Consider the following 15,499-nt stretch of genomic DNA (forward strand, 5'->3'; position numbering starts at 1 on the left):
ATATTTACTAAAAAATATCTCTGGTAATTTCCACGGAGGAGTTGATGATATCTTAAATGGGAGCACCTTGCCTATAATATCTGGGTTACCCGAAAGCCATAGGCTTGTGGAGATTTTGGGTCCAACTCAAAGTATGTTGAGCGCCTTAGAAGGCTTGCAGTCTGAAAAGCTAAAGAGCTAGGGAGTCTTTGTAACCTAAACCAGTACCGAATAATAGAAGAAATTCGGTAATGGTCTAGAGGTAACTCTCCAGCATCAACAAGGAGACTTGGGACAGGTGAGGTTCTAAACGCTCCTGTGGACAATTTAATACCAGCATGATGTATTGAATCTAATATCTCTAATCGGCTTTGGGTGGCTGAGGAGTATTATTTTACATCCATAACTAATTTTAGAAAAAACTATGGCCTTTTATAATTTCAAAATAGTTTTACGGTCTCCCCCCACCCATGATGTATGGGACAATAGTTTTTAAAGATTCAGAGCCTCAAGACATTTATCTTTCAACGCCTTAAGTGAGGAACCCATCTAAAAATTTAGCTTTACCTACACATGGGATCCGTTAACCTTTCATTTATATACATCCGGATCTGGATGTAATCCCCGGATACAATAGAAATGGACAATAGTAGTTTTGCTTGTTGCGAACTTGAACCCATTCATATCAGCCCACTGAATAATTTTGTCAATTGTGAGTTTTAGTTTTCTCTCAACCACTGGCATTCTAGCTCCAGCAAATGATATGGAGAGATCATCCACAAATAATGTTGAGAGAACATCCCGGGGAATGACTGAGGATATCCCATTAATTGCTAGTGCAAACAGTACGCTACCCTGAGGAACTCCTCCTTCCTGACATTTACTCTCTGATAGAGTTTCCCCCCTCTCACTTGAAAAAGGGAGTTTTATGATAAAAAAAAAGTTTTATGAATACTTACCTGGCAGTTATATATATATATAGCTTAAGTCTCTGACTTCCGGCAGAATTTATTCGAAAATCGCGGCAACCGCCTTGTGGGGTTGTGCGGTTAGGTGGTTAACAACCCTTACAGGGTGGTACCTGGAATCATTCCCGGTTTCTGTTCTTCAGATACTCTTTGCCCAATCTGTCTCCTGAGGGGAGGTGGGTGGTCTTTAAAATATATATATAACTGCCAGGTAAGAATTCATAAAACTTTGTTTTATCATAAAAACTCCATTTTTTTTAATAGTACTTACCTGGCAGTTATATAGCTGATTCACACATTTGGAGGAGGGAAAAAGACAGTAAACATCGTTGGGGAAGCAACAAAAGAGTTGTAGGAGAAAAAACACCTTGATTCCTTACCTGCTAAGGTAGCTGACTTCAAAGGTTACTGCCTCTAGAGTCGCTTTCCCTTAGGCGTGTTCAGCCAGGAGTAGACCTGCTATGCTGCAAACAACTCAATCGAGTCTGTCAAAGGGGTAAGACCAACAACTTGACTAGACTTCAGAAACTACCTTTGCCCCATATAATAAAAACCTGCAACCTTACTAAAACTAACCACCTAACCTTGCAGAATAGATATAAACTATCTATCTAGACTGAGGGAACCGTACCACAAGACGAAGTCCTCAGACAACCATAACAACACAAACCCTCATACATGCATACAAACTAAGGTTGAGTGGTGGTAGTAAGTCCTTTGCCTAATACAGAAGCCGCAGCTACGTATGGGCCCAAGGTATAACGCTTGTCATAGTCTACTCTCACCTCTCTGAGGTAATGAGAAGCGAAGACAGAGTTGCTCCTCCAGAACGTTGCGTCCATGATTTTCCTAACTGACATATTTTTCTGATATGTCAGTGAGGTAGCAATGGCTCTCACTTCTTGAGCCCGTACTTTCAACAGGGTGAAGTGTTCCTCCTCACCTAAGAGGTGGGCTTCCCTAATAGTTTCCCTCAGGAAAAAGGACAAAGAGTTCTTTGACAGGGGTTTTTGTGGATCCTTCACTAAACACCATAACGAGCTGGATGCACCTCTGACGTTCTTAGTGTGGGCCAAATAAGCTTTGAGGGCCCTAACTGGGCAGAGGAGTCTTTCCTGCTCTTGACCCACTAGGTTTGTTAGGTTAGGGACCTCAAACGTCCTAGGCCAGGGTTCTCATTCTTAGCGAGAAAGTCGAACCATAAGGCACAAACCACTCCATTCTGGTTGAAGCCTACTCGCTTCTCAATCGCCTGGACCTCGCTGACCCTTTTGGCAGTCGCTAGAGTCATAAGGAAGATGGTTTTCTTCGTTACATCTCGGAGAGGCTTGCCAGATAGGTTCAAATTTCTTGGAGCACAGAAACTTAAACACCGCATCCAGGTTCCAAGATAGGGGTCTTAATTGTACCTGTTTCGTCATCTCAAAAGACCTAATGAGGTCCTGCAAATCTTTATCTTGGGACAACTCTAGGCCTCTATGTCTAAAGACGGTCGAGAGCATACTCCTGTATCCTTTGATGGTAGATACAGCCAGCTTAGTATCCTGTCTGAGGTACAATAAAAAGTCTGCAATCTGGCTCAGAGAGGTAGTGGTTGAGGAAATCTTGTACCGCCTGCACCAAGCTCTAATGGTCTCTCACTTAGACTGGTAGACTCTTTGTGACAAGATCCTCTTTGCTCTGGCAATAGCTTTCGCCGCTTGTGCCGAAAAGCCTCGAGATCTAACAAGCTTCTCGACAGTCTGAAGCCAGTCAGTTTGAGAGCGAGCGGGTTTTGATGATATCGCTCGAAGTGGGGCTGTCTGAGAAGATCTGGACTTGCCGGGATTCTTCTTGGGAAGTCCATCAGCATGCCCACCACTTCCATGAACCATTCCCTTGCAGACCAGAATGGAGCCACTATGATCATTCCTCCTGAATCGAGGAGAGCGAATTTTCTGACGACCAGATTGATGATCTTGAACGGGGGAAACGCATACGTGTCCATCCCCGTCCAATCCATCCAGAAGGCATCCACTGCTACCGCTTCCTCGTCCGGGACTAGGGAGCAGTAGTTAGGGATCCTCTTGTTCAAGTTGGAGGCGAAAAGGTCTATTACAGGTCTGCCCCACAACTTCCAAAGGCTCTGACAGACTTGCGGGTTGAGAGTCCACTCTGTGGGAAGAACTTGTCCCTTCCTGCTGAGTATGTCTGCCCTGATGTTTCTTTGCCCTTGAACAAACCTCGTCAACAGCTGAGTCCTGTTCTCGCTCACCCAAAGGAGAAGCTCTCTCGCTGTTCTGAACAGAGAGAGGGAGTGAGTTCTCCCTTGTTTCCTGATGTACGCGAGAGCTGTGGTGTTGTCTGAGTTGATCTCCACAGTCTTCCCTGACACCGAGGTTCCGAAAGCCTTTAGCCCCAACAGAATGGCCATCAACTCCTTCCTGTTGAAATGCCAACTGACCTGACTTCCTTCTCAAATGCCTGAGACCTCCTTGTTCCCTGGTGTTGCTCCCCAGCCTGACTCCAACGCGTCTGAGAATAACACTAGGTCGGGGTTCTTCTTGTACAAGGAGATCCCTTCTCCTAACAGAGCTGGGTCCAGCCACCACATCAAAAGATCCTTGATCTCTGTCGAAATGGGAAAAGAAAAGGAGTCCTCCTGGGTCTTCCTGTTCCATACCTTTGCGAGGAAGTGTTGCAGAGGTCTTATGTGAAGTCTCCCCGAGACAAACTGCTCTAGGGAGGATAGAGTTCCCAGCAAACTCATCCACTCCTTCACTGAGCATTCCTGCTTCTTTAAAAATCCTCTGACTTCTCTAGGCACCTGGTCTGCCTTTCCTGGGAAGGAGAAGCCCGAAAAAGAACTGAATTCAGAACTATCCCCAAATAGAGAATAGTCTGATTCGGTTCGGTCTGAGACTTCTCCCTGTTGATGATGAGTCCCAGGTCCTGAGTCATCGTATACGTCTTCTGTAGGTCCTCCAGACATTTTTCTGTCGACTGTGATCGGATCAGCCAGTCGTCCAGATAGAAGGATACCCTTATCCCCTCCTGATGTAACCAGCCTGCCATGTTCGCCATTAGCCTGGTGATAACTTGAGGAGCCGTGCTGAGACCGAAGCAAAGTGCCCTGAATTGAAAGCACTTGCCCTGAATCACAAATCTCATATATTTCCTTGAAGTCGGATGAATGGGGACGTGAAAATAAGCGTCCTGCAGGTCGAGAGATACCATCCAGTCACCTGGACGAACTACTGCCAGCACGGACTGAGTCGTCTCTATGGAGAACTTTGTTTTCTCCACGAAGGTGTTCAGAGAGCTGACATATAGGACTGGTCTCCATCCACCCGAGTTCTTGGGAACCAGAAACAGGCGATTGTAAAAGCCTGGGGAGGTAAGGTCCTGAACTGGCTCTATTGCTCCCTTGACCAACATCTGGTCGACTAGCTCCAGAAGAGCCTCGTTTCCCCGCGTCGGCGTACTGCGCCACTAAGGCTAGGGGAGTGTCTGAGAGAGGAGGCTTCTTTAAAAAGGGGATCTTGTAACCTTCCTTGATGACCAAGAGGGACCAGGTGTCCTCCCCTCTTCTCTTCCAAGACTGCCAAAAAAAGTGACAGTCTTGCCCCTACTGTTGTCTGGAGGACTTCCATCTCATTTCTTGGATCGGGGCCTAAACGAACCTCTGCTGGTCCTTGGCCCTGACTCTTGTCTTCTCCCCCTGAAATCCCCTCTCGAGGAAGCCCTACTCCGAAAGGGCTGCTGGAACTTTCTCTTTTCCTTCTTCAGAGGAGCAGGAGCGACAGGCAAAGGCTTTCTAGCAGATCGAGATAAAAGGTCCTGAGTTGCCATTTGTGCCAGAGAAAGGGAGATATCTCTGACCAGAGCTTTGGAAAAGAGATGGTGTGACAGAGGAGCATAAAGCAGTTCTGACTTCTGGGCAACAGTCACCGACCTAGAGGTGAAGGAGCACAACAGGGCCCTCTTCTTCATGACCCCTGCTGAGAAAAGGGAAGCCAACTTATTAGCCCCATCCCTTAGAGCTTTGTCCATGCAGGACATGATACTCGTCAGATCCTTCGTGCCTTCCAGAAGTTCTGTCTTCCTGGCCAGAGTCCCGAGAGACCAGTCTGGGAAGCTAAAAACCTCGATAACCCTGAAAATTCCCTTGACGAGGTGATCAAGTTCCGACATGGACCACATCACCTTGGCAGAGTTCAGAGCATGTCTTCTTGCAGAGTCCACAAGACCAGAGAAGTCACCTTGGGAGGAGGCAGGCACTCCTAGACCCAATGGTTCCCCCGTCTCATACCACATACCAGCCTTGGAAGCGAGTCGAGATGGAGGGAAAGAAAAGGTGGTCTTGACCGCTTGCCTCCGCTCCTTCATCCAATCACCCACCTTAGCGAGCGCTTTCCTGGCAGCAATTGAAAGCTTCATCTTGATGAAGCCCGAATGCTTCGTAGCCTTCTTCCTGGTGAATTGTGAGTGAGGAGAACGAGGACCCGAAGGTTGGAATTCTTCCCCATATAGTTCCAAAATGGAGCAAGGCAGAACTTTATAACCGTTAGCAGAGTTGGTAGGTTTCTCTTCCTCTTCCGATACATCATCGAAGTCCTGATCAGGGTCTACATCTTGAAAAACGGGGCTGCAAGCAGCCTGGCACTGAGAGCTGCTTGCGTCCTGGCGCCGAGAGTAGGTGTCGTCCTGGCGCCGAGAGTAGGTGTCGTCCTGGCGCCTAGAGAAGGAAGCGTCCTGGCGCCGAGCGCTGTTATCGTCCTGGCGGCGAGAAGCGGTATCGTCCTGATGACGAGAAGCGGTATCGTCCTGATAATGCCGGCTGCATTCGTCCTGATAAGGCAGGCTGCATTCGTCCTGATAAGGCAGGCTGCATTCGTCCTGCTGCCTAAATCGCGAGGCGGAATCGTCCTGGAGCTTCGAGCGAGAAGCGGAATCGTCCTGGCGCCGAGGGCGAGAGGCAGTATCGTCCTGGTGCCGAGAGCGAGAGGAAGTAACGTCCTGGTGTCGAGCCGATGAAGAGGGTGCGCGGTGTCATACGGCCGACGAAGTGCGTAGAGGTTCCCTTGGAGAGGCACTTCATTCCCTCCTAGAAGACGATCTATTAACCGGCAAAGAGACATCCTTACGTCTGTCGGACTGGGAAGGAGGGCGGCTGAAAGCTTGCACTAGCGATGAAAGCTGTTCCTGCATAACCGCCATGAAAACTTTCGCGACTTCTGCTGGTTCTCGCGGTTCCGAAGGAGGCGGCTGTTTGGGAGCGCTGGTAGCAAAAGCAGGAAGTTTAGCAGGTTTAACTGGGCTAAGGACTCTCGGTTTCATCCTCTTAACAGGAACAACATCGAAGTCGTCCTCAGAAGGTTCAGGTTCTCGGCTACTCGAACTGGGAGAGGGAGAGCGAGACTGCACATCCCGGTCCCACCTTCTCTTCGTCGGTCTTGACGATTCGTATTGCCACTTGCGTCTGGGAGAAGGATCAGGTGAAGACACTAACGTATCCGACACGCCTTTTCTACGGCGGTCAAGAGCAGCCTGGGAGGTCGCAACAGGACTGTCTGAGGAGACGACTGACCGAGGATAAGCACCTCTCACCCCCTTTCGGCTGTCGACGTACCTTCTCCCTTGGTCCTGGGAGCTTGGTAGAGGTCTAGACCTAGGGGTATGACAGGTTCGATCAGCCGCCACCTCCACTGCACTTTCACAAGCACTAATACCACTTTCACCCTTACCTTTAAAGGCCGCTAGTTGTGCTTTAATGGCCTCCAACTCAGCAGCCATCCTGGTATACTGAGGGTCATCCGCAGGCGCAGATCCTGTAAAAGGGGCAGGAGTTACTACCTCAAGGGAAGGAATAACTTCCAAAGAGGAAACAAAGGGTTAATAGAAATATCTATTCTAGCTTCACTAGCAGACTTTGACTTTGATTTAGCTCTCCTAACTCTATCGAGTTCTAGTTTGTGCACATAGCGCTTCATAGCTAACCAATCATCTTCATTTAAACCCTCGCATTCCTTGCACCTAATATTTAGTGCACATTCAAACCCCCTGCAACCCATACAAACTGTGTGAGGGTCAACCGACACTTTTGGTAACCTCACCTTGCATACATCACTCGCACATACACGAATATGAAGTTTTTCACTCATGATAAACAAAGAAAAAAGTACAATAATAATAACAAAACACGATTGCCAATTCCCCAAAACAGTGTATGTACTTCACCAAACGAAGTCCAAAACAGCGATGTAGGGAAAGCGATTTGAAAAACTCTTAATGGCGGACCAACGATGTTGTCGATCCGGCCGGCAGAGATGATCTGAGGAACAGAAAACGGGAATGATTCCAGGTACTACCCTGTAAGGGTTGTTAACCACCTAACCACACAACCACCACAAGGCGGTTGCTGCAAATTTCGAATAAATTCTGCCGGAAGTCAGAGACTTAAGCTATATATATATATAACTGCCAGGTAAGTACTATTCATAAAAACTATGTGAAAGAAATAACTGAATAAGTAGTGGTAGCTCTCCTCTTAATTTGCTATGCTGATATGCAACTGATGGAATAATGCTTGAAAGCACAAAATACAATAAATGATACATAGAGGTTAATGATAATAATAATACTGGTACATGTTAAATGTGTCTTTTCATGTACCTACATAAACTGTCTTGTACGAAGTCACCTGTGTAAATTTGGTAGGATAAGAAGCTTCAAAACTTAACTCAATCAGTTCATTAGGGTATTTTTCACCAATAAGGGTATGAGAAATTTGAAAAGGCAATATTTCCTTACTTACACAGTCTGCCTCTGACTCGTTTCCCTACTCATCTTCCTGTACTGCAGAATGAGTAGTGAAAACCAGCTTATTTTTCTGTTTGTTTACCACTTAAAAAGGGGGCTCCTGTGCATGCACGCAGAGGACTCACTTTGGCAGTACAGTGAACCCTCGCTACTTCGCGGTTCGACCATCGCGGATTCACCACTTCGCGGATTTTTTTCATAACCCATGTCTATACATATATTGCGGATTTTCCGGAAATATCGAAAATACCGCGATGTGACCGATGGTGCGAGATTGGAGAAAGTAAGGAAAATTGAATCATGATTGATTTTCAATATAAATGAAACTTTGAGGAGCAACAAAGATATCATTTGTTAGAGAGATAGAGAGAGGTAAGGAATGGGAGGTAGTGAAAAGTAGCCCACAGAGAGAGAGAGAGAGAGAGAGAGAGAGAGAGAGAGAGAGAGAGAGAGAGAGAGAGAGAGAGAGAGAGAGAGATATAGGTAGAGAGAGAGAGAGAGAGAGAGAGAGAGAGAGAGAGAGAGATAGAGGGGGGTTTAAATGTAATAAACAAAAAAATTTGATAGGTTATAACACATTGGTGCTTATGTAATATCAACTGTATACTGTAGACGGTTTGAATAAGTTAAGAAATGGTATAAATGATACTTTGTTAGTGTATTCGTACACACTCAAGAGCGGCAGCTAGATGACAGCTGATCTAATCACAGCCAAAAGTAAAAAAAAAAAAAAGTCAACAATACTCGATTTTTAAAACACACCCGAAATTTAAAAACAAAAGTACACGCTTTCTTAATGTGCAATTAACTATTTAAAGAGTGGCAATTTTCTAGAATAAAATGATATTTCCCAAAAAATAGTGGTTTGCTGATGAAATCGGATGCCCTATTTTTAGCTATGATTGAAATGGATGTAGACTCGGCCTAATTATTTCGTTTCGTATTTAATTGACACTAAGAAAACTAATTTTAGTTTCTTCATCTAAATGTAAGTATTGTATAACACGAAGAGAGAGAGAGAGAGAGAGAGAGAGAGAGAGAGAGAGAGAGAGAGAGAGAGAGAGAGAGAGAGAGAGAGAGAATGAATCAGCTGTTGTAATCAAATGGCGTGTTTTTGTTTCGTGAGAATTTCATCGCCACGACTTTAACAACAACATACTGTACTGAACTTTACATTATTATACAGACTACTGTAATATGATAAAGTAAAATATTTGTAATCTATTTTATATGAAATGGGGCTATTTTTGTTTTGTTTAAAATTTACATTTACATATGTAAAACAATCTCTCTCTCTCTCTCTCTCTCTCTCTCTCTCTCTCGTAGATTGTTTTCCTGCTTTGCTACGTATGTATGATTTTATATAGATACGGTAAATAATATTTGTGATAACATATTTTATAAAAGCTTTTACTGTAATATCATTATTTATCACTTTCATCATGCGGGTTAAATTCCTTAGTTTGTTTACTGAGCGTACTTTATGACGCCGTCGTTTCAGGCGGCGTCATAAAGAAAAAAATTTCATTTGGAAGTCCTAAGAAAAATTAAGTAAAACATTAGTAATAACCAAATCAACATACTGTACTGAATAATCAATATAATTGATGCAAAAACTAACCTATAAACAGATGTGTAAATGCGTCTGTTTCTTCATTAGGATCAGAGATAAACGTAAACAAAACATTGGTTGCCATTTTTTATCGTGCTTTTTGGCGTGTTTAGGAAACGCATGATATAAAGTCGCCTTTAATATTTGTGCCTGTTTTAGTTTAGGGTACTGTATTACATGCATTAAGTGTTCTGTACATTAAAGGGTAGTTTGTTAACAGTACTACGTACAAGGGAAGGTTTTAAAAGTCTGAATATACATGTTAAATAAATAGGTAAATATGGTGTTACTACTTCGCGGATTTTCACCTATCGCGGCCGCGTCTGGAACCTATCTACCGCGATAAACGAGGGTTCACTGTATATGTACCAGCGCCTAAATTTACCCCATTTGAGTTAACCCTTGACGAGCTAATGGCCGAGCTAGCAAGCGAACTACGTACACTGTTTTCTGTAAAATGATAAAAACAATCGAATTTAGTTCAAACTTCGTTCACCTCATCAGTATCTAAGGGAATCATACAATATGCAATGCCCTCCACATAAGTATTATGAGATTTTTAAAGGAATGCTTACATTAGTGAATGGAGGGATATTAGGATCAAAACTACCAACTAGGTCTTCTGTCTCACAATCTAGTTGTCTTATGGTAGTAGGTTGGCCAAGGCACCAACCACCTGTTTAGATACTACCGCTAGAGAGTTATGGGGCCTTTTGACTGGCCAGACAGTACTACAATGGATTCTTCTCTCTAGTTACGGTTAATTTTCCTTTTGCCTACACTTACACCGAATAGTCTGGCCAATCCTTTACATATTCTCCTCTGTCATCATACACCTGACAACACTGAGATTGCCAAACAATTCTTCTTCACCAAGGGGTTACTGCGCTATCATTGTTCAGTGGCCACTTTCTTCTAGGTAAGGGTAGAAGACTCTTTAGCTATGGTAAGCAGCTCTTCTAGAAGGACACTTCAAAATCAAACCATTGTTCTCTAGTCTTGGTTAGTGCCTTTGTACCAGGGTGTTCCAGTGTCTTGGGTTAGAGATATTTTGCTTAAGGGTACACTCGGTCTCACATTTCTATCTTATTTCTCTTCCTCTTACTTTGTTAAAGTTCCAAAAGTTTACATTCATATTTTAGTGTTATTACTGTTCTTGAAATATTTGATTTTTCCTTGTTTCCTTTCCTCACTGGGCTATATTCCCTGTTGGAGCCCCTGGGCTTATAGCATCCTGGTTTTCCAACTAGGGTTGTAGCTTATCAAATAATAATAATAATAATAATAATAATAATAATAATAACAATAATAATAAGATAGAGCAACTAGGACTGCAGTAGTGCAATGGTTTAGCAGCAGAAGGAGTGACAGATTGATTTGAAGGGATCCTGACATCGAAGGGTATTGATGGCGATATAGCTTTTAGCAGTACAATGAACTAAACTAATTAAAGAATGCTAAGCTGTGTGTGATGCTTTGGAATCTGTAGTGCGCTGCCAACTTTCAGAATCATTACTAAAGGAAATGCTATCAACATTAGACTGACCCTCAGGAGTTAGGTTGGGTTTGGCAACGAAGAGGTAAGGACCAGAATTACTGCTTTTAATTGAGGATTCATTGGACTTTTGAAACCTAACAAAGGAAGCTAGTGATGTCATGAGCTTGTGAAACTCATGACTAACAAAAGAGGGCTGAATATGTGAACTGTCCAAAGGTGAAGGTGTATCATTATTGTTGTTATTCCTGTTATAATCAACCAGAGTAGTCTTCCCTGGCTTTTTCCCTGACCTGTTAACTTGATCAGCAACTGTTGAAATATACTTTTTCATGAGTGGTCCTATGAGTGAAAAGACCCCTTCATAACAATTACTGTATATAAATAACAGTATTGTCCCCGACACAACATACAAAGGGAATGTGAATCATGATCTTGGTTTCTTATCACTTACTGTGAGATGGTTCCATTCCTTTGTTAAGGGCATGTATTTATCTAAGAAAATGGGGACATTTTTTAATATAAAATTTTCCAGACAAGTGTTGATTAAACCGAGCTTCTGGAGAAGCATTATGAACATAAGGTGAGGTTCAAAGAAATATTTTATGAAGTAGGACGGGATATTGCTATACTGCATAACATAGCATACAGTACATCATTATAATTTCAAGGATATATTATGATACATTTTTCAGTGTACTTCTGATTTTGAAGTTCTAATTATACTGTACATCTGTAGTTGCAATCATTTCCTGGATGTAAACTATAAGCCTATTCTTTGCATTGACACTCAGCTCTTAAATTAACAGGTATTGTTCATCAATATGTTGAAGCTACTCAGTACTGTCAAGTTCTAAAAAATCAACTTGATATCAAAAGATTAAAAATTTTCTCAAGAGACTAGGCCCTTGCCAGTTCCAATAATGGTAATCAATACCATAGAGTATCCCAAATACAATGCACATCATAGGAGGTATCATTGCTATTGAAATACACGTACCGCATATATACAGCTATTAAGAGTTGCTACACCAAGAGTCGATCTACGAGCCTCCATGCTTGCACAGGTTGTCCATGAATCTCGAGCTGGATCATATACATCAACTGTCCTTACTCTTAGTGACCCATTAAATCCTCCTACGGCATATACTTTGCCATTTATTACAGCTATTCCACATCTGAAAAATGACACAAAATTTTATCTTTAAAATAGATATAAAAAAATTACACAACACATTACATGTTTTACCACAAGTAATATCATATATCTACTATTAGAGTAAACATAAGGGGAATGTGATAAATAATTGCCACTAGCTCATAGCTGCCATTTCATCACCATCAAATCATCCCTGGCTAACTCATTGCCACAACAAAAAATTAATGCTCATGGAGGTTGAACACGATGAATGAATGGCATCATAACATTGATGGTCATTGATACCAATGGGAGTATGATTACTAATGAATAATTAATTCAATATAAAAAACAAATGAATAAATAGCTTTACAATAAAATACTTTAAATTTTATGTACCATTTAAAAATAAGAAGGCCAGCTTCTAATATGAACTTAAAAATGCCACTAGCATTAAATATCTTATCCAAGAATTTTGTTGAAGATCTACCAACCATCCTCATCACGAGCTTCAGGGAAATTGTTCTCTGATATCCCCAAGACTGGGATATTCAACAAGTAAATGTCTAACACTAAGGGGAACCAAACAATCGTTAAAAAAGAGTTGGCACCTGCCAGACATCAAAAACTCATATTAAGCATGTGTGCCCAATACTAAGGTGACTGAGGGCAGTTTAGGCATATTACCATATTTCCATGAAGGTATAACATTTGTGATCTTCATTTTATTCCGATCAACAGAATTCTAGTAATGTTGTCAAATACCACATAGATATCTTTTAATTTGAGGCAAAACGTAATTACAATAAAGTAGATACTTTCCAGGCAGTACTTTTTCTAATACCTCTTTTGATAATTTGTCCACTGCTCCATTTCCTGGTACACTCATATGAGCTGGAACCCAGCAAAACTTGACTTCCGTGCCCGCAATACTACAAATTTACAGCCACTCTAAAAACTTTAAAACTAATGGGTTGGTTAGATTAAAAACACACAATGCCTGCAACACACTTTTGCAACACTAAAAATAGTAAAATTACCCACTTACATTACTGCTGTCTGAACATGAAAGTGCGTGGGCTCTCCTGTATTAAGGAGTCCGACATCCTAAATCTCCACTAGCGATGAGATAACATTGCCCCTTGTGTTTGCCAAAACATCACCCCATAAAGGATGTCTACCATTCATACCTACCAGTAGGAGAAAAGGTTCGGGGAGTTGTTCAATAACCTTTACTAAATCATCATATAAAATATTATTATTTGGAGACAAGTACAGAGAGGATATTGTATATTTCCTCCATATATCAATTTGTACAACCACTGTCTGCAAGGGTGTACGAACAGACAAAGGTATTTGGGGATACTCTTGACGAATGTACAAGAGACTTTCGCCATGGCTCCCTGCTTGTTGATTATATGGTGTTCTATAGCTAACATACTCTCGGAGACTAGTAGTGCTAACATCAAGCTTACTTTCCTGTAGACATATAGTTATGGGGGAATGTTCATGAATTAGGAGCTTAAGTTCTTCATATTTGGCCCTTAAACCCTGACAATTCCATCGCAAAATGGAGGAGAAAACTATAGATTATTTCTGGAAGACATCTTGGATGAAGTCTTCCCATTAGCAGTTTTTAATCTAACATTATTACCTGTAGGTTTCTTCAGAGATGGTCTTGATATGTTGGGTTTTATGTTTGTGTTTTTCTTTGCGTCCTTCTGATCAATTTGTTGAGGCAGATGGTGGACCTCAACTTAAATTTCCAATTTATTCAGTTTATCTTCTGGTGCATTAGAAACATCACCAGACAAAATATAAAATTTAATTGATGTCATAACTTTAGTGTTACTAATGGAGGGCAGTGAGAGAGATGGAGGTCTCTCTTTTACGATTAATAGATGGTGGGATTCTAGGATTTTGCACCTTTCCCACTACAGGTGCATCAGGTAAGTTGGTTTTAAGTGGAACCTCCATCAAATCAGGCAAGGACATGGCCTGAGAGAGATTTGTACCAGTTATTGTAATGAGGGACAAAGGTTGTACAGAAATGGGAAATGCCCTAGTGTCAATACACCATTTTTAAAGCCTCAGGAGGTAATATGCTTACCTCGTCATTTGACATTTAATCAGAGGTATATTTCTTTTCCTAGAGCTATTGGCAGTACTAGGTGGGTTTGATTTTAATGCCTTAGCATAGGTATTTGATTTATTTAATACTTTTTGGCATGTCCAACACTTATATGTCCTAAATTAGATTTGTTGAGGGTAGCTTCCTCCAACATATACAGCTCGCAGCTCTTGTCTGTGGATTTATGATTCAAGTTGCAATTTAAACACCTGGCTCCAAGTACACATTCTCCATGGTAAGATTTGGAGCAAATACCACACATTTTCTCATTTTGCAAACTTTACATGGTTGCCCACATTTAAAACAATTAAAGCATTGCAGTGGCTTCTGCTTGAATGGTCTTACTCTAATCATTTTGTTATCAATAATAATGCGGAAAGGTACATCAGCATCCTGGAACGTAAGGATTATCATTGATGTAATTGGGACTTTGTGAAATTTCCATACATTTATTGTACACATGGCCAGTATCTCCTCCTCTGTAAATTCATACAGATCTCGGTTAAAAACTACTCCCCTTCCGTAGCTAAAATTTAGGTGGGGTTTGACATCTAACTTAATATCATCATTAGTTGTTTTTATGTTGGACAGTATTACAACCTGTATACTTGATTTGGCATGGATAAGGAAACTATTTTTCCCAAAATGAGATATATCGCCTAGTGCAACAGTTCCTACTTTTTTCTGATTTAATTTGTATATTTTAAAATAATTCCTTGCAACCCCTTTTGATTCAGCTACAAGCCACATTGGTGGTTTTGGCTTTATCTTAGAAAGCATAACTAAATCCGCGTCTTTCTCCAACCAATCGGCAGGCCTTTATACATCAAAATCATTTGGTACCTCATCGTAAAGAGCAGGCACGATATTCAAGTTATTAATTTTAATATTATTCATGTTACTTATTGCATTAAATGCTTTGTCCTAAATACTGTAAGATACACATGAATCCCATTTCTTTATCTTCAAGTTTCATCCTTATTTCTTTTATACAACCATAGCACTCAAATGCTTTATATAGATTATCATAGTTTGTCTCTATTGGAATTTGGGTAACATGAAGGATTCGAAATTTCCTTGTGTTACCCTAATTACTCAATTTTGAAATATCAGTAGAATGGTCCTTTCCCATTCCGAACTCATCAACAGAACTTTCCCTATTCAAATTAGCAGAGGTCGTCAACGGGAGGGGGGGGGGGGGGTCAGCATATCCGGGGGATGGGGAGTCAGTGTTTGAAGGGTCTATAGTTAAGGGAGGGATTTTCTTTTTGTTTTTTGTTGGTTGCTTTCTTGGTTTACCTGCTTGAGAGTTTTAAGATAGTATCATACAGTACGTTGGAAAGGAAATTTGCATTCTTCACTATCGGCACAATTA

At 41.7% G+C, this 15,499-nt stretch overlaps 1 protein-coding gene across 1 annotated transcript in view; it reads right to left on the bottom strand.

The window, feature by feature from the left end:
- The window catches only part of kel (kelch protein), a 660,870-nt gene that overhangs the window by 143,749 nt on the left and 501,622 nt on the right, over nucleotides 1–15,499 (bottom strand). The window contains exon 10 of the mRNA XM_068386033.1: nucleotides 11,856–12,033. Within this exon, the coding sequence (XP_068242134.1) occupies nucleotides 11,856–12,033 (178 nt within the window). The remainder of the gene's footprint in view (nucleotides 1–11,855; nucleotides 12,034–15,499) is intronic.

Source organism: Palaemon carinicauda, chromosome 13, assembly GCF_036898095.1.
Source record: "Palaemon carinicauda isolate YSFRI2023 chromosome 13, ASM3689809v2, whole genome shotgun sequence".
Taxonomy (NCBI): domain Eukaryota; kingdom Metazoa; phylum Arthropoda; class Malacostraca; order Decapoda; family Palaemonidae; genus Palaemon; species Palaemon carinicauda.